Consider the following 23,754-nt stretch of genomic DNA (forward strand, 5'->3'; position numbering starts at 1 on the left):
ACCCCTTAAGGAGCACTTGCCTACATTTTTGGGTTTGCCTTATAAGCCAGGAACCCCTGAAATCAGAGAAGGGCTAATAGTCAGGAGCCTATGTGGAGTGCTGTCCGTGCACTGGGCATCGTTCTTAGAACTTAGTATGTCCTGTATGCATTCAATCCTCACAATAACTGTGTAACATGAAGTATCCTGGTTTTTCTATCAGAACGCACCAACTGAAGCTAAGAGGGGCCAGCTGGCCAAGGGGACAGAGCCAGCAAGAGACAGAGTCAGGATTTGGGCTGAGTTTTGATAAGGAATCATTTTTGGAAGATACTTACCTAGAAAGAGCGAGACCTTATTGGACGTGTTTTGGGGAAGGGGTGCCCGGGCAGCTCAGTCAGTGAAGCATCTGACTCTTGATTTTGGCTCAGGTCACGTTCTCAGGCTTCGTGAGATTGAGCCTCGTGTCAGGCTCATGACACCTGGACGTAAGACAGGTGTTCCTAACCGATTTGGGTTAATAGCCCAGCACAAATACGCAGGACAGGAGCCACGGCCCTTCTCCGTCAAGCAGCGGGGTCCAGTTGGGACACAGGAGAAGGAGCGTGCAGCGAGAACTTCGTGACTGATCCATGGTCTTCCAACTAAACTCCCAAGGAGGGGAGGGGGGCAGGATTGTCGGCTTCGTGCAGGGACCTGAACCAGGGGGGCTCTGGGCCCATTGTCCCTTCTCCTGACTGCCCGTGTCCTCAGGTCTGGCAGTCACTCTCCTAAGCACTACACACAGAGTATGTAGCGATTAGTAAACTAATCAGGGTTCCCTGGGAGCCAATCAAATTTAAAAATGAGAAAAATTGACTTATTATGAGAACATGTATGAAATGGATTATGTTGGCCGGGCTGTATAAAATGGTGACATTTCGGGGCACCTGGGTGGCTCAGTCGGTTACGCGTCGGACTTCGGCTCAGGTCACGATCTCACGATCCGTGAGTTCGAGCCCCGCGTCGGGCTCTGTGCTGACAGCTCAGAGCCTGGAGCCTGTTTCCGATTCTGTGTCTCCCTCTCTCTGACCCTCCCCCATTCATGCTCTGTCTCTCTCTGTCTCAAAAATAAATAAACGTTAAAAAAATTTTTTTTAAATGTGACATTTCTACCTTTGCAAATCTCTCAGCAAATTGCCTGTGATGCACATCACGTTCTGGTTTAATACGGACTCAATAATGAAATCGTTTTCTTTCTCCTCTGCTTTTTTTTGGAGAGGTTTTCTGAGTTGGCAGAAGATATTGTTTTTAATTGTATTTCCCTAAAGCTCCTGGGGGGCCTGGGGGATGAACACGTTCACTGGCTGTTTTCATCTCAGAACCACGAGAGGGGTTCACCGTTCACCTTAATTAGAGACACACACGACATCTGCACAGAAGGACTCCCTGATAACTCTCTCAGCCAAGCTCCATTAGATGGCACAGGACAGTCCTGGGCTCTATCCGATGGGCCATCACTATGGCAAAGCTAAGACATGTTAGTTTTTTTTCCTCTAGGGAAAAAGCTCTGTCCCCAAACACTGTCTTGTTTTCTAATGTTTATTTATTTATTTTGACAAAGAGAGAGAGCGAAAGAAAACAAGAGAACGTGCGTGCACAAGCAGGGGAGGGGCAGAGAGAGAGGGAGAGGGAGAATCTCAAGCAGCCTCCGCGCTGTCAGCACAGAGCCCGACTCAGGTCTCAATCCCACGAACTGTGAGATCATGACCTGAGCCCAAATCAAGAGTCAGATGCTTAGCCGACTGAGCCCCCCAGGTGCCCCTGCCCCAAAACACGTTCAGTAAGGTTTTGTTATTTCTAGATACGTATCTTCCCCAAATTATTCCTTATTAAAACTTCAGAGCATCCCAGGCCAGACTATGGCTCAGTACAAAGTTTAGCGTACCCTTATTTGTAGGATGCTTTCATCTTAGCGTCTCATCCCTTGGCATCGGGGGATTTTAAAAGCACCACCAATGCTTGTTAGCTTAGCAAAAGATCCAAGCACTTCACGTTCATCGAACGGTGCCCCAGAAGGGATTAGGGGGTGCTTATCTGGTGAGAGCCCAGCATATGGCTGTCCCCGGCTTCTTGCGCCCGCTCTGACTGCGCGCACTGGGCCTGCTGGGGAGACGCGCTGTTAATTAGGCTCCATTGGCACAGATGTTGAAGCTAAGGCTTAGATGTTCGGGGCTTGCACGCAAATTAGTCACACACACACGCACACACACACACACACATTCATAAGGTATTTTGGCAGGATAAACAGGTTTTCAAGGGGAAAAATAAGAGAAAGTTCCACAGAATTTTTCCAACTTCTACGACAGCTACTTAGGTAATGTCTATTAGGAAAAGCGCTTGGGAAATCAGAGACTCACGCATGGTGGACTTAAGGTACCAATAGCGGAAGAGTTTATTTCTGTGATTCCCAGGAAAAGGACAGAAGTAAATCCAAGCAGTGGCCTCTCGACCACCTGTTCCACAAAGAGACATTGGAAGAGGGACTTTGAAAGTCCCAAGCGGACAGGGCCCGGCAGACGCAAGGCGTGGTCCCCACCGCCAAGAGAAGGCTGGACCTCCACACTCACACTCTTCACGGAGTCGTTCTCAAGGGAACTGGAAATTCAGAATCTAGCCCAGCCCCGGCCCTTCGTGGGGAAATTCTGGGTGCACAAGCAATGTTCTCGGCATCACCTTGCGGGACCATTGATGGCGCTTGTGTTCCCTCCGCCACGAATACAGGTTAATGAAACCCTTGCCTACGAGAGACTTTCTCTGAACTGCCCGAGAAAGTCGTGTCCGCAAGCACTGAGCTCATCCATGGCAACAAATCTTGATTGGGTAGTGTGGTACATCCACTGTACCTCCAGTCCCGCCTCCCCCACACCGCCAGGGTGAGATGACACCCGATCCTTGCGTGATCCAACGTCTAGATTTACACGAATGAAGCAAAGCAAACTCATCATCCTATTACCCTGCACATCCACAGCAGCCTTCAATTGGCAAGAAGGTAATTTACCCATCAATTCTCATAAATAAAGGAGTGGCATGAAATAGTGTTCAGGCTAGGTAAGCAGACACAACACAACACACACAGCACAACACAGCCCTGAGTGGCCCGTCGGGTGGGTGTGATGGGCCTGGGGTATTGGGACAAGGCAAACCGGAAGGAGACTGTCACTCGAGGGAGGCGGCCACCACAGCTGGGATGAGTTGCTTTCACGCAGGCGTGCTAGCACTGCTCTTTGAGGGCGCCTGATTGCTTTTCGAAAGAAACAGGAAATCCAGGTAGAGAGCGAAATCTATCAAGTTTCAACACCGGCCACTGACGGGAAAACTGTAAAGAAGGATCCTGGCCGAACAAAGCAAGTCTTGGGACTGTTTTTGCCTGAAGAATTGGCATTTTACAGCCTTGGGCGTAATGCTTTCCTTGACAGTATGCCTCCGACGCCCAGGGAAGCAGGTGGGTTTACTGTTATTTTTTCAGCGTATGAAATCATCTGGAACAAAGGTGTCCCTCGCGGACATTATGCTGCAGTCCTTATTTGATACTGCTCCCGGCGCCCACAGACTGTACCATAAATAGGAAAGGTTTCATCGCATCTGTGAGTAGAAGGATCCCCACAGGCGCTGGGGGCTTGTCCAGAGAAGGAGTCTGGACTCCGGGGAGAGGCGTGCAAAGACTGATTGGAGCTAGGGAGCTGTGCTACGCGTGTCTTACCTCTCCCATTTTTGCTATCAATTCAAATCCGAATTCGTTAGAAGGTCCCGAAGGCTCTTCGAACCCTAATAACGACAAAGCTTCCAAGGTGCTTCTCGGCAGCAACGATGTCTTTTTTTAATTCTTTTTGATATTTTATTTATGGTTGAGTGTGAGAGGGTGAGCAGGAGAGAGACACAGAGAGAGGGGAACCGAAGATGTGAAGCGGGCTCTGTACTGACAGTGGTGAGCCCAACGCGGGGCTCAAACTCACAAACCGTGAGATCGTGACCCAAGCTGATGTCAGACGCTCAACCAGCTGAGCCACCCGGGCTCCCGTGGCTGCCTCGTCTCTTTTGTGTTAGTGCCAAAAATCACACAAGCAGCATTTCAAATAAATAATTTACTATCCGTACTTCTCCATAAATCCAACTCCCTCTTTTGAAGTAATAATCCTGATGTTGCCCACATAGTTATCTGTTCCAACTCTCTCCCTTGCGGACAGAAGGGGGATCTGTGGCTTGAGAACCTCCACAGTGTTCTCCTCCCATCGAACCTGCTTACACGGCCCATGAGAATTCAGCCGTGCTTTTTACAAATTAAGATAAAATTCACCTATCATTAAATTCACCTTGTAAAGTGGACGAGTGGACGGGTTTTGGTAGATTCACGGTTGGCAATAATCGCTATCTACTGTTAGACTATTTTTGTCGCCCACGAAAGAAACCGCGTACTCCTTAGGCATCGCTTCATTCCTCACTCCCCTCCCCCCGCCAGCTCCTGGCGACCACGAGTCTACTTTCTGTTTCTATGAATTTTTCTACTCTAGACATTTCATACGAATGGAATCCTGTTCTATGTGCCCTTTGGTGCCTGGATTCTCTCATTCGGCATCATGTTCTCAAGCTCATTCACGTTGTAACATAGATCAGGGCTTCATTCCTTTCTACAGCTGAGTAATGGCCTCTTATCTGGATAGACCACATGTGTTTCACCCCCCAGGGGAAAACGGACACTTGGGCTATTTCTCCTTTTTTTTGATATTATGAATAAAGTTGCCATGAGCATCCACGTAACAGTTTCTGCCTATGAGGACTTACATTTTCATGTCTCTTCAATATACGCCTACAGGTGGGATTGCTGGGTCACGTGAGAACTCCACGTTTAATGTTTTCAGGATCTGCTAAACTGTTTCCCAGAGGAGTGGCCCTATTTACATTCCCACCAACAATGTCTGAGTATCCCAATTTCGACATCTTCGGCGGCCATGATTTTGAGAGCAAACCCTCCACCCAAAGTACGAGCTGTCACATTCCAGACTTCTCTACCCATCCACAGGAAAATACTTAAGAAGATCTTCTTTCTTTGGATTGCCTGTCAAAAGGAAGATTTCTCCACTGAGGAGTGAATTGCAAGGTCTAAACTGTGACCCAGAAGCACCAGTTGAAGTATCTATCAGTTTCTGCTTGTAGATTTAGACATTATTTCCTTTCAAACACCCACATACCCACTAAGAATGTTCTTTTTCATGAAACAACTGGAGAAGGCAGTCTTTAAATGGTGCATTGAACATATGACTGGGTATATGCACGATTGAGTAGTGACTGGATACATGAATAATAGGTGGGTGAATGAAGAAGCTCAGTGAATATTTACCGAACACCCTGGAGGGACCAGATGCTGTGCTAGACATGGGGCCGATGCGAACAACAGAGACACGTGAGAACTCACAAAGATCACGTTCTGTTGCGGGAGACAGACAGGATCAAGCAAATACGCCAGTTGAAGGAGAAGGTCAGCTAGAGGCAGACGCTATAAAGGAAGCCAAAGGGGGTCAAGGAGTGTAGTGGTTGGGCAGGACCTTGCAATCATGGTCATGGTCATGGGATGGAGGGAAGGGAGGTTTTGAGGATATTATAGCTCTTTCTGCTCTGAGTCTAACTCTTCAACTCAGTGGTCACCACTGTTTCTCTCTGGTCTCCTCTCAAGCCCTCCAGTGGATTGTTCCCCTCCTTGCAAGAGAACTTCCAAAATACTCTTCCCCTCTCCTACCCACCTCCTACACGATTGCCTGAATTTCATTATCTCCAAGGCTCATTTTCAAAAACTCTATCACCCGATGGCCATTGTCCTGGGGGTCCCCTCTGACCAGGGGCTAAACTCCAAACTCCTTTGCTCAACTTCACACTCATCCTCCTGCACACACCCCAGTGCCTCTCCCGCTATCTGTGCTTCAAGAAAACTGGTATCTCCCTATTTGCCCAAGCACATTGGGCATTAGAAAACAACAACAATTAACAGATGCTTTTTCAATGCTGAGAATGCCTTATTTCTCATTGTCTTCCTAATCAGATTCCATCTGCTCCCTCCTAACCTCTGTATCTACTTCCAGGCCATTTTCATTCATTTCCCAAATCACTGAAGAGTGTACTGTCACCACCCATTGAGATAACTTAGTTCTCCGTCTCAGTTTTAGCTGAACATCTAGTAAAAGCAGACCAGAAACCTGTCAGAGGCAGGACACAAATATGCAATTTATCTTCATATCCTCCACACACAGGACAAGGAATGGCACAGAGTATATGAGTGATGATGGATGGATGGGTGGATGGTTGGATGGATGGATGGATGGATGGATGGGTGGGTGGATGGATGGGTGGCTGGCTGGCTGGCTGGATGGATGGATGGACGGATGGATGGATGGATGGATGGATGGATGGATGGATGGAAAAATGGATGGATGTATGAACAGGTGGATGGCTGGATGGATGCGTGTATGGATGGATGGAAAAATGGATGGATAGATGGATGGATGGATGGATGGATGGATGGATGGATGGATGGACAGGTCGGTGAATGGATAGTTGGATGGACAGACAGGTGGATGAATGAATGAATGAATGAATGAACCGATCAGAAAAACTTCCTCCTTTCTCCCTGGCAGCAGGCCTGCCCAACAAGAGAGCATGTGAGCCAAAAGAATCCCTCAGCTCCCTCCCAACACAGACAGCTTAGAAGTCACTTACAGTCAGATGTGTTACCAAAGCTGGACCAGAGCCCTTTGCGGGAGCTTTTGGACTGAACTTCGTTGGAAAAGATTCTTTTCCTTCCTGATAATAGAGTTGCACAGATATGAGCTTGAAGCTACTTGTGGCCACAGTCCCAATTGCATGGACAAGCTTGTCAGGAGAAGGAAAACCGGAGTTGAGAAGTAAGAGATGCATAGACAATGTCTGGCGATGGTTTCATCCATGGCTGCTGATCATCCCTAAAGCCCCAACCTTCTAAACATGGGCTTACGGGGTCCAATATATTCCCCTCCATCCCATCTTTTTTTCTGGAGGTAGAATTCGGTGGTTCTCACCCAGGGACAGTTCTACCTCTAGCGTAAAGCTATTCTGGGGGGCATTTTGGGTTGTCACAATTCAGGCAGGTGGTTGCCACTGGCATCTATCTAGTGAGTAAACGCTAGAGATGCGTGTAAATCCCCTACAATGCACAGCACAGACCCTCCTGAGAAAGAAGTATCAGACTTCAACTGTCAGGACTGGGAAACCTTCGATTAGCTCAAACCCAGCACTTATGACGAGGGTCCCGACAGCACACTCACACCGGGGACTTGCAAAGCCTGTGCCTGAAGCTGACCACTGCCCTCCAGCCTGCCAGGGGGACCCGCCTGCCCCCATCTGCAAGTCAACCCCCAAGACCCCCCCCCGTCCTACAAAGGGGGCGTTCCCATGTTAAAATAGTTGATTTTCATCTCACACTGTCTTGCCTGGATCGCATATGAAAAGCATTTTCTTTTCCCTCTTAATCCTGCTCCCTTTCCATCAATGAAACAAGGCAATTCTCGAAGTTAAATCAAGTAACAACAGAACTGATTAGCCCTGGTGTTTTCAAACAGCTCTATCAGCATTCCGTGGGTTACGCAGGCTGCAGATGTCGCCTATTGATTGGACCTGAAAGAACCCCTTCTTCCCGGAGAGCAGGTGCCTACTTCTCTGCGATGTGTGGTCTCTGCGCTGACAGGTCTCGGCCCCTGCAGTTGCATTGATCGGTCCGGCCACTGATTTTTTAATGAACGTGTGGATAATGCAGAATATGAGACGCGCATTGATTCAGTCTTGAGGGATGCCTTCTTTGCGCAGAAAGACCCTCTCGAAACGTTTCCCATTGGACCGTATCCTTGTTTTGTTCCGTTTTTGTCTCGTTTTGCTGTACCCCTTATCATGCTACCCTAGGTGAATACCATAAGCCTGGTTCTGTGCAGAAGTATTGGCTTTTCCACGTGCTTCCCCAGAGGGTCCAAAGACTCTGATTGATCTTCCTGTGCTCAGCGGAATCCTTTGGCATCCGCTGCGATGCCCGTGTGCTGTCACAATCCACGGGGCCCCTCACAAATACACCACCCCGTGAAAAAATCCCGGAGATTCGCCAAGTGTTCCTGAGTTTGTATCCTCCTGGGTGGTAGCTCTGAGCCGACCAAACACAGACTCTGGAGCGGGACGAATCGGGACTCAAACCTCGTTTTACTTGTTTGGTGCTCAACTGATGTGGGCACATAAACTTCCCAGAGCCTTAGTTACAGTGAAATGGAGACTCTATCACTTGTATCTGAAAGGCCTATAGGATCCATCACTTTGATGAAAAAGGCTGGAGGACAGAACCAGGCACCGGAGAATCATTCCCCAAATTAATCGATATATTTTTGTAATTTTTTCATGTTTATTTATTATTTAGAGAGACAGACAGATAGTGAGTGAAGGGGCAGAGAGAGAGGGAGACACAGAATCCAAAGCAGGCTCCAGGCTCCGAGCTGTCAGCGCAGAGCCCGACGCGGGGCTCGAACCCATGAACCGTGAGATCATGACCTGAGCCAAGGTCGGACGCTTAACCGACTGAGCCACCCAGACGCCCCTATCAATAAATTTTTAAAAAGCAAATAAGGGGCATCTGGGTGGCTCAGTCGATTGAGCGTCCAACTTCAGCTCAGGTCATGATCTTGCGATTTGTGAGTTCAAGCCCCCCATCAGGCTAACAGCTTGGAGCCTGGAGCCTCCTTCGGATTCTGTGTCTCCGTCCCTCTCTGTCACCCACCAACCCCCCATACTCACTCTCTGTCTCTCAAAAATGAATAAACGTTAAAATTTTTGACAAAAAGCGAATAAAATAATTCTCCAATCTCTACCTTCCTGGTTGCTGGAAAGAAAGGCCAGTCTGGAGGAACTTGGGAAAACCGGAAAATTGTCTCATACTGGCCATGAAACAAACAAGAAGACACTGTACTGAGTAGGAGATCGGTATTTGGAGGTGATCATGCAGCTGGGCTTGGAAACTTGGCACGACTTGGCCGAGGTAAGGTGTGATGTAATAACACCAGGACCCAGACCAATGCCAGGTGGCCCGGGCGCTGCACTCTGCAGTATACACGTCTATGCAGCATATCTACCCACATGTAATCACAATTCTAAAGACTGTCTGAAATGCATCATCAGCAATATGAAATGGGAGGGAATGAGCATTTTATTTCAATGGTGAGGTCAAAATACGAGCACAGGGCCAGGGAAGAAACAGAGAGGCAGGGGAGGGGCGGCGGACAGACAGTGGATGGCAGGCTTTGGGTGTCTACACAGCCTGACCTAAGAGGGAAACGGCAGGTCCAAGGGCAGTAGGGAGTGAGTGCACAGTCCCCTGGGCTCCAGGTAAGCAAGCAGAACAGAGCAGACGAGGGATCGGGTCCCTCCCGGAACTTGCCAGGAGGGGGAATGTGCCCCATGGCTCTCAGGCCACGTGCCAGGGAGCTGCAGTCACCTGACGGGTCTGTGCATCCCTCAGCCACACTGAGCAGAGGGCCAGGCCACTGCTTTGCTCAGGGTCAACCGGGGTGGGGGCTTCTCAGGCAAGGGGACGTCAGCTCCTGGCACACAGCTCTGAATGCACCTGGCTCTGTCTTTTGCAGAGGCAGCCGTTCCACCATGAAGCCCTTTAATGGCAACATCAGCTTTGCAAAGTGGAGCCACGGGAACCACAGAGCAGGTGCCTCCGGGAGCCGCTGGCGTCATCTGTCACGGCTGAGGCCGGGCTGACAGGTGTTACCCAAGTGCCTGCCCGAGCCTCACCTTGCGGGCTTCCTGGTGTCACTTTGTATTAGAACGATGGTCACAAAGGGAGGGCTTGGCAACCTCAGTGTTATGACTAATAGCATCTTATGAAGTTTAGTAAAAGGCCTCCACTAAGGGCTGAACACAGCCAAGCTGCGGTCTCTACCGTCGTCAGCGTGCCTGGAAAATGCCCTCACACTTAGGGTTTTCAACTTGCAGAGACACGGACGCCTGGGGGGCTCCGTCGGTTGAGCGTCCAACTTCAGCTCAGGTCACGATCTCGCAGTTCGTGAGTTTGAGCCCCGCGTCGGGCTCTGTGCCGACGGCTCAGAGCCTGGAACCTGCTTCGGATGCTGTGTCTCCCGCTCTCTGCCCCTCCCTCACTGGCCTTCTGTCTCTCTCTCTCAAAAATAAATAAAAATTGTTCTAACTTGCAGAGACACAACCCACACGCCCACTGAGTTATTCCCAGGAGCGGCAGTGATAGTAAAAATAAGCGTGTATTTGTTTCACGAAGGGCATTTTACAAATTGTCAATGATGGGAAATGCCTTACTCACTGCTGTTGCCTGTTTGGCCTGGAGAAGTACCTGGAAACGTCGATGTTTGCTGATTGACTAATGAATAACAGTATTGTATCATATGCGCATACGGGGCTGGGGAGGCGGCCTGAACTCATCTTTTCCGTTACGAGGAAGAAACTGAGGTTCTTGGAGTTGAACCGACTCGCTGAGCCTCACAGTCAGTAGTCAGGAGACGAACCTTGCTTTTCTGCAGCAGGGGGAAAATACAGTGGTGGTTATGAGCACGGACGGCAGAACAGCACAGGCCTGGCTACACATCCAGGCCCCTACTTATGATTTGTGAAGTCTTGGGCGTTACTTACCTTTGCTCAGTTTCCCCCTCTGTAAAGTGGGGATAGTGACATACCCTCCCTCAGAACTAGAGAGCCTTACGTGAACTAGACACAGGAGTTCCTTAGAATAGCGAGTCTGTAATCAGCATCACATCGAGATCAGGCGCTGTCATAGCTTGAATGCTCTCTCTCCTGTGCTTTGCGGCATTTTTAAGAGGCCAGGCAAGTCGGAGTGGAACTCTGTTATTACTGCTGATGGCCTGGTAGTCGTTCCTGCTTCTCTGAGTGGCAGAGCTCTGATTTTCCCTGGAGAGACCTCACTTCCTCATGCTCCGTCTGTTCCGATTGCATACAGCCAGATCCAGGAGTGGCCGGTGACCCAGACGTGACAGTCATCACGTTCCTGTCCCCTGAGCAAAGCAGCCAGGCCGGAAACGAGATGGGGCGTGAACTGCTCCCGTCAAGTCAATCCCAGGGCTTTTGCTGAAACTCAGGAAAATGAAATTCCCTTCCTGCTGGGCGTGAGCAGAAAAGGGGGAGAGAGAAAGAGAGAAAGAGAGAGAGAGAGAGAGAGAATCCCATGGAGGCTTCACGCTGTGAGCATGGAGTCAGACATTGGGCTCGATCTCATGACCCTGGGGTTATGGCCCGAGCGACAATCAAGAGTCTGACGCTCCACCAACTGAGCCACCCACCCACGTGCCACAGAAATGAAGGTGTTCATTTCTCTCACTGAGCTCAAAATGAATGCATCTCCAAAAGGAACAAGGCAGTAAGAGCCAGGGTTAAGCAGCGTCTGAGACCTGCAGCCCACGAAGGGCCCCAAAGCTCTGAGAGCCCCGTGTTCCTGAGGACACAGGTGGCTGCAGGTAGCTGGAGACGGGCCAGGGAGGCTTCGCCCCGGGAGGAGGGAGAAGTTCCGGTGACATTCTGGGCCAGCAGAGAAGCTGGGGAACTTGCCACATTAAAGGATTTAAGAATGTTCGTTCTTAATGGAGGTTGCCAAAACCGTACTGGGGAAAAAAAAAAACCTGTCTAATTAATATTGAAATCATAATCTACACAGCGGGAGCCGAAGGTTAAGAACAAGGTGTTGTCTCCAGTCCAGAAACCAGGAAATAGATGCCATATCTCCAACCAGAAAGGGGTGGCTGATGGCGACATTACTGAGAGAAGGGAAAACAAAGCCAGGCAAGAACTCTGAACTGCCTGACGGTTTATATTTGAATTCTCGGCTCCTGGGGTTAGCCAATGGGATGGAGATGATGCCCAATAACTTGCAGGAAGTGTTGGCCACCATGGCCAAGGAAGAGGCATCCGTCTTACGTCTCAAATCCCAGCTAAGAACCGCGTACTTACTTTCTGCGTTTCCACAGCCAAGGCTAAGCCCAGGGCTGACGTCCTATGGTTGCCATTACGGATTGAAATTCTCCATATGTGTGCACCTGCTGGTGTGCATATCAACATGTTCATTGCACGACCTAGTGTGAGCTCCTAGGTGTGATAATAATTCTATTATTGTTAGTGGCAGTGCCCCCTTTTGACTTTACCTCCTCCAACTCCACAGTACGCAACCAGTCAAGACCCCAGTGCAGCTCTTTCTGCCCATGGGCTCTGCACCCGTGCTTTAATAGAACCACCTTTTTGTACCAAAGATGTCTCAAAATATCTTTCTTGGCCGTCAGCTCTGGATCACCACCACTCCGAAACCCCATCCGTATAGACCCCGTCAATGCAGAGGTAAATTAGACATGGTTCCTGCCCTCAGGAAGCTGGAATCTCAGGGAAGGACCAACCTGTCCCATGCATATCCTCATAAAACCAGTCCAGGAAGCCAACAGGCTGATCCCTGTGCAAGGCAGGGTAGCCGTGGAGTGAGAGAGGCCAGGAGGAAAAGCCTAGGCAGAGGAGGGGCCCTGAGCCAGCTGGGGACCTAAGTGTGGTCCAGCGTCCCCACGTAGAGGGCTTCTCTCAGGAATGAAAAGTTCTAGAAAAAGTCAGGTTCAACCAGAGAGACCCTTGACCCAACTTTGTATAGTGGCATCATGATGTTTTCAGTTGTATAAGCCAGGACACTTCCTCTTAAGGAGAACATGCTTGAGCCGGTGTGATGTTTCCACTACAGAAAACCAAACTACCATAATTAACCTAAGAGCTTATGGTAGACGTGCCGGTCGCCATTGTGTATCACCTGGGTGCAAGTGCCTCCAGCCAGAATCTTCCATAAGGTCCTCACCTCCGTCACTAAGGCTCAAGCATGCCCCTCTATGGGTCTGCGTTCAGGAAGCGGATCAGTGATCACTTTATCACTTCCTCTAAATTCACCCAACGTTGAACCATCTAAAGAGACCTTGGGAGGTGAGCTCATTTGGACTTATTCCACATTCACCCAGGAACCGCAGGCTTCCGACCATCTCCAGAGATGACATCACCTTCTACTTAGTGACCAATTTCCTTTGCATTTCTGAGCAAACAGCAGTTCAGATTTTTTCTGACAGCACATCTATCAGGAAACATACCCATTGTAAACTAAGTGTGAAAAGAAGATGCTTCCCTGGGGCAGGAAAGCCTTTAAAATGTTAATGCAACTTTTTGGGAGTCTTTTGACACCTCATTAGTGCTCAGTCCAGTGGATATTGGGAACCTGAAAACTTTATTATCGCAGAGTAAGTTGGTAGGCGCCACCTTCCAGAGAGGCAATAGCGTTTTTAGGTATTTCTGTCCAAGAATGAAAAAACAATCCAGCCCCTTGCTGATGATGTGGGACTGGCTTCTGGTGTTCTGGAAGCCAAGGTTCACTGGCAAACAATACAGTTACCAGTAACGGAAAAACAGCAGCCCAGCCCTCAGTCACAAAGGTAGATTCTCAAAGGTTGCACTATAATCGCACCCTGGAAATCACATTTGTCTTCCTTCCGGAAAAGACCTTCAAAGAAACTGGAAAGAAAAAGGAAAAACAAAACAAGAAATGATATAAGGTTTAGAGGTGATGTGGTTAAATACAGAAGTGTTTTTGAAAACTCAAAAAAGCTCGCTCCAACTAACAGATCCCTTTGATGGAGGACTAGCAGGAACGGTAGTTTGGCTACCCGTTTCTGAGGACGGCCTCTGTCGACACATCCACGCTGAAAATTCATTAATGCGCAGTGTGGGGAGGGGCAGCTCTGGGGCCTGCAAGCACCCGTGAGCACCTGCCCACTGGGCGACCCGGGGTGAGTTTCCTAACGTCTCTGCACCTCTGATCACACGTCTATAACATCACGTGATAAATAGTCTTACCTGCCTCAAAAACACGTGTGAGTTAAATGAGTCAGCAGTGCCTAGCACATCGTGAGAGTGAGAGGGAGTGAGAGGGAGTGAGAGCTCCAAAAAGAGTTAACTAGTTCTTTCCCTCAGGCTGGTTATCACCTTCCACGGACAGGACACATATCCGTATCCCAGCTGGTTGCCCACCAAGCCCCCTGCACATTGCTGTGCTCAGAGCAGACCATCATCCCTGTTGCAACAAAAGCATCCCATGAAGCAAAACCTCACTTGGGCCAAGGTTGCAAGCCCAAGTCAGATCACTTGGACAAAGATGCTCCAGATACCAGTCCTCTTGGAAGATGTCCAACAGCCGGGTCTTCCCCAGGGACGTTCTAGCAAAGACTAAACGACCACAGAGAGAGCTCACTGCATCTTGGGAAAGAGCTCTGGAATGAACTGCATCTCCCCAAATTCACATGCCAAAGCCCTAACCCCAGCGTGACTGTGTTTGGAGAGAGGGCCTCTGGGTGGGGGTCATGAGGATCCAGTGAGGTGATTAGGGTGCAGTGCAATAGAAGCGGTGTCCTTATAAGAAGAGGGACAGACACTAGGGACCTCCTCCTCTGTGCATGTGCACAGATAAAAGGCCATGTGAGGACACAGCCAGGAGGCAGCTATCTGAAAGCCAGCAAGAGTGGCCTCACAAGACACCAGCCCTGAGAGCACCTTGCTTTCAAACCTTACTGATAAAATGAATTTCTACTGTTTAAGTCACCCAGCCCATGGTATTTTGTGAGGACAGCTCTAGCTGACAGATTTCCCTAATACATCCGTCCTTCATACACATTAGTACTTCTGTGTGTGATAAACATTGGTGAATGAGATAGAGTTCTTATCCTATGGAGCTTTGAATCAAGCGGAGGTAAAACATTATAGACATCCCTACACACAAGCTCAATTCCTAAAGGGACATGCAAATTTACTCCCAGATTGGCAAAAACAAAAGCAAACTCAGAGTCTAATTCCATGGGTCTTAGACTGGATAGTTTTGACAGAATGCTTACTTTGCCAATGAATCATTTAGGCACATTCTGTATTTCCAGAAAGACACAGTTCTTTCTTGACATCCTGGTCCTGCTCATTCAATCTTTTCATAGTCCACTCCTGATAGATGCCAGGGCATGGGGTTAGAAAGAACAGGTGTGAAGGAACACGGCACATGCAATTGTGGTGCTCAATTTGACCTTCTCAACCATCTATATGGTAAGCACTATTTTTCTTCTCTTCTACAGACAGATGATGTGTTTTTCTTTGATAAAAATTTGGAACTAACAACTACTGGGCAAGAAAACAGAAAATTTGGAGTGCAAATTTGAAAACATGGTAATTGAGCTAAGGAAGGTGTAGCATTGGCATGTTATACATATATGGGGATTTTTTCTCCTTCTAGATAGAATTATAATCATTCATCCATCCATTCATCTATCTGTCCATTCATACATCCATACATTCACTCACCTGTCCATTCACTCACACATCCATTTACTTATCCATCCATCCACCCATCCACTCATTCACTCACTCATTCATCCATTCACTCATCCAAATCATTCATTCGTCCATTCACTCACCTGTCCATTCACTCACACATTCATTCACTCACACATCCATTCACTTATCCATCCATCCACTCATCCATTCATCTACCCATTCATCCAATCATTCATTCATTCTCCCATCCATTCATCCACTCGTCCATCCACTCATTCATCCATTCCCTCATCCAAATCATTCATTCATGCATTCACTCACCTGTCCATTCACTCACACATCCATTCATCCACTCACTGATTCATCCATTCATGCATTTGTGCACCAAGCATTACCTGAACGCATACTTTGGTCATTTTTCTATTCTGTACATTAAGATGACCAATAAACAAACAACCAAGTGATACAGATTCCCCACTCGGAAGAACCCATTCTCACAAGAAAAAATAAACACAAATAATTAAGATGTCCATTGGGAAAGCCCTGAGCAATTGGGGATAAAAAGACGTCGTGGCAGTTTGGACAAAAGTATAGATGTGGAGAGATGTTCTTGGAAGCAGAGCTGAGGTTTTCGAAGAAAGAAGAATCCCATGAGCGTATGGCAACCTCAGCTGCTGTCCAGCTTTCCGGGTCCGCATCCTGACAGCCTTCCCCTTGGGTTTCTGACGTGCCTGCCGCCCCCACCGCTGTAGAGACCAGCTCTGTGCATTGCTTCTCTTAGCAGATGCGTGTGCCATGGTTTCTGTTCCTCACCAGCTGGCTGGTCGGGTTAACACAGCGGCTGCTCAGGGGCACAGCCAAGATCGGAAGAGAGACTCTTAGAGTCAACACCCACCGTCCTAGATTGACTAAATACCGTGTTATTTCCTCAGCCAAATCACCTCCTCCAATAAATGCAGTTACAACATCATCTTATCCAAGTAAAAAGGGATCTTTGAGGGTGAACACTGACCTCCTAAAACTTTAGTTAAATGAGAAAGAATGCACAAGAAGAACTAATTAAGTGTGTTTTGCCCTATGTGAAGTTCGGCCAGTAGAGAAATACCGAAGGAGCCCCAAGGCTCACGAGTATTGACCACAAGGCTTGTGGTTTATGATATACCCAATCCGCCTACATCCCGAAAGCTCCAGGAGAAGCCGCAAGCCCTGAGGTCAAACGCCAACCTCTGAAGGTGACTTCATTCCATTTTTCTCCCTTTGCCCTCACGTGCCTCGAGTCATGATTTATCAAACTTCAAGACAGCTGTAAACTTCCGGCAGAGAAAAACTCAGGTTTTTGCTACCACGTAAATCATGATTTTCAATCCCCGTGCTGGGCATCAGATAACTCTGAAGTCTGCGTAGCCTACCACTTAAACTCTATTTTTGTGGCCTCTGATAATAGGCTATCCTGGTGGTATACACTTTCAAAATCCAGCTACCTGTTGGTCCCTGCAGAAAATGAGGAAAGACATTTCAAATAAGATAGCACTTAGAGAAAAATTCAATAAAAATTCAGCTCAGCTCAAAGCACACTTGCTGTGTCAAGGGGGTAATAGCTAATATGGGGAGACGGGAAAGCTGGAGGAAACTCCCATTATCACCGTCCCTGTGGATGGAGAACGTCCATCAGTAGCCAAGACTAACTAGATAATAGCATCCACCTACCTGCCCCCCGGGGTCACTGCGAGGAAGCGACTGGCCACTGGGCTTTATGCATCGTTCACCAAGTTTTCTCGATTAAATGCATCTGTACAACTTGCAGGCAGAATATAAAACAGGTGAGTTTCTAACCTGTGCACGGAAAGCTGGAAGCTGGGGAGGCAACAATAAAGACAAATTGCCCCTTCCGGTGAGAGTGGGAGCATCTGAACCGAGAAAACTCGAAGGGACTGGCAATCCAATGAGAGTAAAAGACCAACTTTCGTGTCTGCAACATGGTGAATGAGTGGCCACCCCATGTTTGTTAAATAAATGGGAGGCAGTGGTATTCAAACGCTCCTTAGTAATTTCTCTCTTCCTGATATCCTTCTGCCTGGGGACAGCTACAGGGACCCCAGAAGCCATTCTGGGAAGCTGGGAAGCATGACCCACCTACCCTGGCCACCACTGAGTCGTCCATTGGTGAACTTGCCCCAAACTGGGTCTTGAGGCAACAGCCATGGGTTTGGGGGGGGTCAAGTCTCTGTCTTAGCTCTTTTCTTGAGAGGTAGGGGCATAAACCCAGGGGCAGCTGGTGGCCATTTCATGCCACCTACATGAAAAGCAGAGAAAGGAGTCCTGTAGGAAGGGCAACAAGGAAGCACCTTTGTAGAAAGAAGCAGAAATATGAGCTCCGGGGCTGGTTTCAGGTTATCCTTAAGCAAGATGGCGGGGGGAGGCAGAGAGAGTCTCCTGCCCGTGGTGTCATTGAGGCGTTCTGTCACCATAGCAACACACATCAGTGCCCTTTCCACCATGAGTCCGTTGTGGGGGGTGCCGGCCTACAGTCTCTACATTTCCCCCATCATCCTAAAGCGTGTAAAGCCTTCCCACCTGCACCCCATTTTCACTCACTGTTCAGAGACAGACACCAGCTCCTGCACTCCCAGCCACACATCCTCGGCCTCGCTGCGGGGAAGGGAAGATGAGTGGGTACAAGAGGCTGTCACTAAGGGTCACAGGTGAGGGCTCACCTCCGCTGTGCTGCCAGGTTTGGGGGCGACCCAAGCCAGCAAGAGCCTCTGTCCACTTCCTCGCCCGCAGATCTGGGAGTCCTAGTCTATCCTATCGTCGTTCCCAAGGATGGACAGTGATTGGACAATGACTGGAGAAAGGAAAAGGAGGGAAGGAAGGGAGAGGATTATTATCTTGCCAAGCGGAGGAAAGGCCAGCCGAACCCTGGAAAGAATGAGTCTCTGAGACACAGCCCTCCAAAGGTCGAGATGGGGACGGAGAGGACAGAACGACCTGGATGCCTCCCACCGGGGGAAGTACTGGGACACGCACCTTACAGAAGACGGGCGGAGGCTCAGAGACCAGTCACTTCCCTGAGGTCACAAGGCGGCTCAGGCGTTGAGCTGGGGCGTGCCAGGCTGCAGCGTCACGTGGGGAAAGCCTGCGCTTGTCGCCGTGACCGGGGGTGGGGGGAAGAGGGGGGAGTCTGGTTTTCAATGTGTTGGTAGCTGTGCAGAATTGTATCACGCCACGGTGAATAAAAAACACGAAAAACGGAGGGGATTCGGTCCGTGGCTGAGTCTCCCTCTGCGTTTGATAACGAACAACGAGCAAAGCGAAGCCTTGATGTTCTGTTATCACTCGGGGCCCCTCTCCGTCTGCGGTGTCTGAACCGAGAGACAGGTGTCTGTCAGGCATCCGTGAGAGGGCAGGGCGACCAGTGATCTCCCGGTTCCGTGCCAGGGAGGAACAGAATCCTGGTCTGCGTGAGGGGGAGGGACAGGACCGAGAGGCAGGCAGACAGTCAGATAAGGTAAGGAAACTGAGGCGGAGAGACAGGACGTCAGAGAATCCCCACGCGCAAAGAAACCAGAGGCAGAGTGGCACCAGCGGGACCCCCGTAGTTGGAAGGACAGCCAGAGGCAGCGAGAGGGGCTGGGAAGTGCAGACATGGGGCACAGGGGCTTTCAGACAGACAGAGTCACGGAAATGAGGCCAAAGACGGTCGGAAAAACAAATTAACTTCTGCTCCGGTACAGGCGTCACAGCCTAACCCCGGGGACGTGCCAGTGTCCTCCTGACGGCAGAAGAGGGACTCACGGAGGTGATGAAGTTCAAGGTCTTGAGAAGACGAAGCCGTCCTCGTTATGACCCCTGAACACACCTGCCTGTGTCCTCTAAGAGGCAGGGACAGGAGCGTCCGGTGCAGAAGGAAGGGGGACAGGCAGGTGCCCAGCAGTGAGGCGGCCACAAGCCAAGGGACGCCAGGGGCCGCCAGAGGAGGAGGGAGGGCGTCCTCCCCGGGGCCTCCTGAGGGCGCAAACCCTGCGGACGCCTTGGTTTCAGCCCCACCCACGCTGATTTTAGACTTTCGACCTCCAGGGCAGTGAGAGGGCACATTTCTGCTGTTTTAAGACATCCCCGCTGTGGTCAGTTGTTAACAGCAGTCACAGGAAAGGACACGCCATCGGGCAGAGAGAGACCAGCCGGAGAGGGAATGACAGACAGGCGGGGACACGGCAGAGCCTGGCAGGCAAGGTCGAGGGCGCCCAGCTGACACCGTCTCCGTCACGCGGGTGGGTCCGCTCATTCGCACACCCCAGCGCCGGCACTGAATCATCAGTGTTTATCTCTAATTCCTTCCCGGCGCCTGAATCTATTAGCGGTTCAGTCGAGCTCTGCCTAATTACGTCTGTAACCTGCTAATGCAACCGTCTTTGTTGACTGGAGGCGCCTTCTTCCCCGCCGTGGGCCAAATGAAAATGAAATAGCACATCCAGTTGCCACAGAGCTAGCATGCAAATATCGGTCGCTGAATTAACACCCAACCCTGATGAGACAGCGGCTTGTGGAGCAAAGCTCTGGAAGCGAAGCCTGGAACCCCGGCCCGTGGCGGTGGCTTCGCCGAAAAACGAGGGCCCCCTGCCCCGTGGCTCCTGTCATAGGGACACGGGTAGTTCCGGTCAGCAGGGGAGACGTGGCCGGAGCCGGGTTGACTCTCGGTCCTTTGGACAGAAGACGGGAAGGGACAGGGAGACAGGTAGATAGAAAGAAGAGCCACATGTTGAGTAGAGTCACAGGCAGAGGAGCGGAGGGCCGGACAGAATATGCGAGTATCAGTGCAGACGAGTAACAGAATGAACACAGAAACAGAGGCGGCGGGGAGAGAGAGAGAGAGAGAGAGAGGGAATGAGAAAGCCAGGCTGGTTAAAAACAGTAGGAAATCCAAGAGAGAGGCAGACCGCCAAGGACACAGAGACGAAAGCTAACAGAGCAGATAGCGGGCGACACAAAGACATACAGAGAGGGCATCAAAGGGAGATACGGAGGGAGAGGCAAGGGGACCTCGGACCCAGGGAGGCGTGCGGTCCTCATGGCCTGTCCCACCCCACACCTGTGACTACGGTGTTCCGGATGTCAATCCAGCCACCCCGGCCCCCGTTTAGCTGCATCCCGGTGCTTATCCGGGCATCCGGCAGGTAGCATGTTCTCAGCCGACACATGTTGGCAAGGACACAGGAGAGGGAGGCGTAAGAAAAGAGAGGAGCCCCCCAGAAAGGGGGGTTCCCCCAAACCCCTGCAAGACACCGCACTTGTCCACCCCGTTCTGTGAAGCTTCCGCGGGGCTGATTATCCGTCCCCGAGCCACACAGCTGGGGAGTCACACGCCACCCAGTCCTTGAGCAGATGACTTCCTTTAACCATTCGTGCTTCAGCAGGATTCTCTCTCTTTCCGGATGCTCTTTCTTCCCCAGCGCCCCCCCCCCCCCCCGGTGTGGTGTGACGGCTGAAAGCCGGGTTCTGGGGACGGCAGGCCTGCTCCAAAAGCTACCTGTGCTTGGGAGAGTCCCCCGTTGGCTCATCTGTAAAAGGGACATGCTGAGCATTTCCTCTCGCTCACACGGTTTTTTTGAATTTTTTCTTAACATTTATTTTTGAGAGACAGAGCGTGAGCAGGGGAGGGGCAGGGAGAGAGGGAGACACAGAATCCGAAACAGGCTCCAGGCCCCGAGCTGTCGGCACAGAGCCCGACACGGGGCTCGAACCCACGAACCGGGAGATCATGACCTGAGCCGGAGTCGGCCGCGTAAGCGACTGAGCCACCCGGGGGCCCCTCGCTCACACTGTTGAATGGCTGATGGTGACAAGGCATTGGAAACATGTAAAAAGCACGTGTGGGGCACAGTTAGTGCTGTTAACAGTAACTACTGATTTCATGACTCACGGCTCCTCATTCTTCCTGGCAAACTCCTACCGATCCTTCAAAACCCCATTCCGATACTGTCTTTACTTTCAAGCCTTCCCAGGTGAAACGTGCCCCTCTTGGAAGAGTCAGCCCTCTCTTTAAATACGGAGACGTACCACCCCGTAGCATATGGGAACATGGCTTACATACCTGTGTCTCAGCTCTACTGCATAAGTCCTGAAAGTGAGTATGGTTACAACTTGATCGTTTACACCTAGAACCAAGTATATAGCACCTGGAGCAGAGACAGTGCTTGAGTGAATTGGTAAAGAGCTGAGGGAGGGGAGGGGAGCTGGGGATGTGAGAAATGTCACCACATTTTCCGCGGCAGAAATTCTGAATGCACCCCCACCCTGCCCCGACCCTGAGCCCGCCACGGTCCCCCCCCCCCTCTCCAAGAAGCAAAAACTCACCTCGGGAGAGTGTGATCGGTTAAGTCATTTTTGGGGGAGAACAGCGAGGCACAAAGAAAAGCAGTCTGTGTGTCAGCAGGGGAAAATCTGATAGAAAACTGTGTCTTTTTCCGTCAAGGCTTTGGCATTGAAATCTCTCAGGAAAGGTTACAAGAGGGTAGCAATACACCAAAGTCTCTGAAAACCAGATCGTGTGTTCTACCCGTGGCCTCCACGCCGAGCCCCCTCCCACGCCCGTTGGAAGCAGGTGCCCTCAGAAGGGGTCCTCGAGGGGCCGTCCTTCCTACGTGCCATTTGAACAATGGACAGGGTGACTTTATTTCCCTTTGTGAGAGTTATTCACCACGATGTTTCTTCTTCAGACGAAACAGAAAGGAGACGTATTTACTGAGCCAGCCTGAAATAAAGAGTAGGTGATTTGCTAAATTATGATCATGCAAAGCAATTCTGACATGCTGCCCAGCGCTTCTGAGCAGGACTCGGAGCACAAATGCATAAGCGTCGGCCCACAGGCAGCAAGGCTGTTTTTGATTTCCAGTGTTACATCCAAGTCAGCTCTCTCATATCTTTGCCTAAGTCTTAGAGCACAGAAGGGGCTCCTATCTTTTTTTTTTTAATGTTTATTTATTTTTGAGGGAGAGAGAGAGAGACAGAGTGCGATCGGGGAGGTGGGGTGACAGAGGGAGACACAGAGTCTGAAACAGGCTCCAGGCTCCCAGCCATCAGCACAGAGCCCGACGCGGGGCTCGAACCCACGAACCGTGAGATCATGACCTGAGCCAAACTCTGACGCTCAACCGACTGAGCCACCCAGGCGCCCCAACGGGCTCCTTTCTTAAGGCTACAGGAAGCAGGGCTCACGCTGAACGGTCTGGCGTTGATCTTGCTAGAAGAACACAAAGGAAACATGGCGGCCTTCATCCAGAGAAAACACTTCCTCACCCTCTAAACGATACCTCAGTAGTTTGGGGAAACCATTTGGGTTCTTTTTTTTCCCAAAGAACTCTCAAGTTGCCAAGCAACCATTTTCAGGGTCCCCTGCTTAATGAGAAGTATGATCACCAGCCTTTTATCCTACGGAAAGGTCTCAGTATTTTGCTTCCAAAGGTTGTACTCCAGAAAATGGTCCTGGTCTATGATCAGGAGGGAAAGGGAAGGTAACCTATACCTTCTCTTCTCCAACGCTGGTCACAACACGCCATTGTCCAGAACGGGTCGCTGGCCGGGTCGCGGGGTCTGTGAGGATCGCAGGTCTGACAGGGGGTTTGTGATGCCTACCCGGCCTCGGGTGGGGAGGTGGTCATCGAACAGATGGGCTGATGGCACCAGTCTTCTCCTGTAGATTTACGTCTGGGCGGGAGCAGGGAGCCCAGAGTGTCTCTGCCTCTGTCTTCCATTTGCTGCTCCCAGACATCAACCCTCTAACCTCTATTTGGAAGAAGGTTCCTGGGGTAATGGTTTCGGAGAATTGGTGTGAGTGGATCCTACTATGAAACAAAGAAAACTCCATGCCTTCCCTGAACAGATTAACGTGAGGAGTGGTGTTTTGCATGGGGAACGGGACTGTACCTGCCTTTGCCTTCGTCCCGACACGTCTCATCATCTGTGGCTTTGAACCCTCTCGAGCTCCCCGGGTGAAATCTGAAAGCAGGGCCGAGGGAGGGCAGGGAGAGGCCGAGAAGGGGGCAGAGCGCCCCGGATGGCAGGCAGCAGGTGCAACAGGCAGGGACGCTCCCATCCAGGCTTGTCTTGGGGGACGGACGAGCAGATTTGGGCCCCGCCTGCCAGTATCTTGGGGTTCACGGAGAGGCCTCAGCGGGCATCGCCGCAACATCGCCATGGTCTCAGCGCCGCATACCCCTCAAGGCCGCGGCCCGGAAACCCGCTCCCACCATGGGAAGGAAGGCAGAGCCCCATCCGGAAGAGAGGTACAGCAGCCATCTTGGCACCACGAGGCAACAAGTATGGGGAAAAGATCTCAAGAATCTCAAAAACTCTGATCCCGAT

General features: G+C 50.4%; 1 protein-coding gene across 1 annotated transcript in view; it reads right to left on the minus strand.

Annotated features, from left to right (window-relative positions):
• LOC147575242 (transmembrane protein 132B-like) overlaps window positions 1–20,591 on the minus strand; it is a 30,643-nt gene extending 10,052 nt beyond the window's left edge. Inside the window, 2 exon segments of the mRNA XM_086683339.1 lie at window positions 19,253–19,398; window positions 20,483–20,591. Coding sequence (XP_086539465.1) covers window positions 19,253–19,398; window positions 20,483–20,591 — 255 coding nt within the window.
• Between the last annotated feature and the right edge of the window lie 3,163 nt (window positions 20,592–23,754).

Source organism: Puma concolor, chromosome D3 (genome assembly GCF_028749965.1).
Source record: "Puma concolor isolate L17-30 chromosome D3, mPumCon1.1.hap2, whole genome shotgun sequence".
NCBI classification, from domain to species: Eukaryota; Metazoa; Chordata; class Mammalia; order Carnivora; family Felidae; genus Puma; species Puma concolor.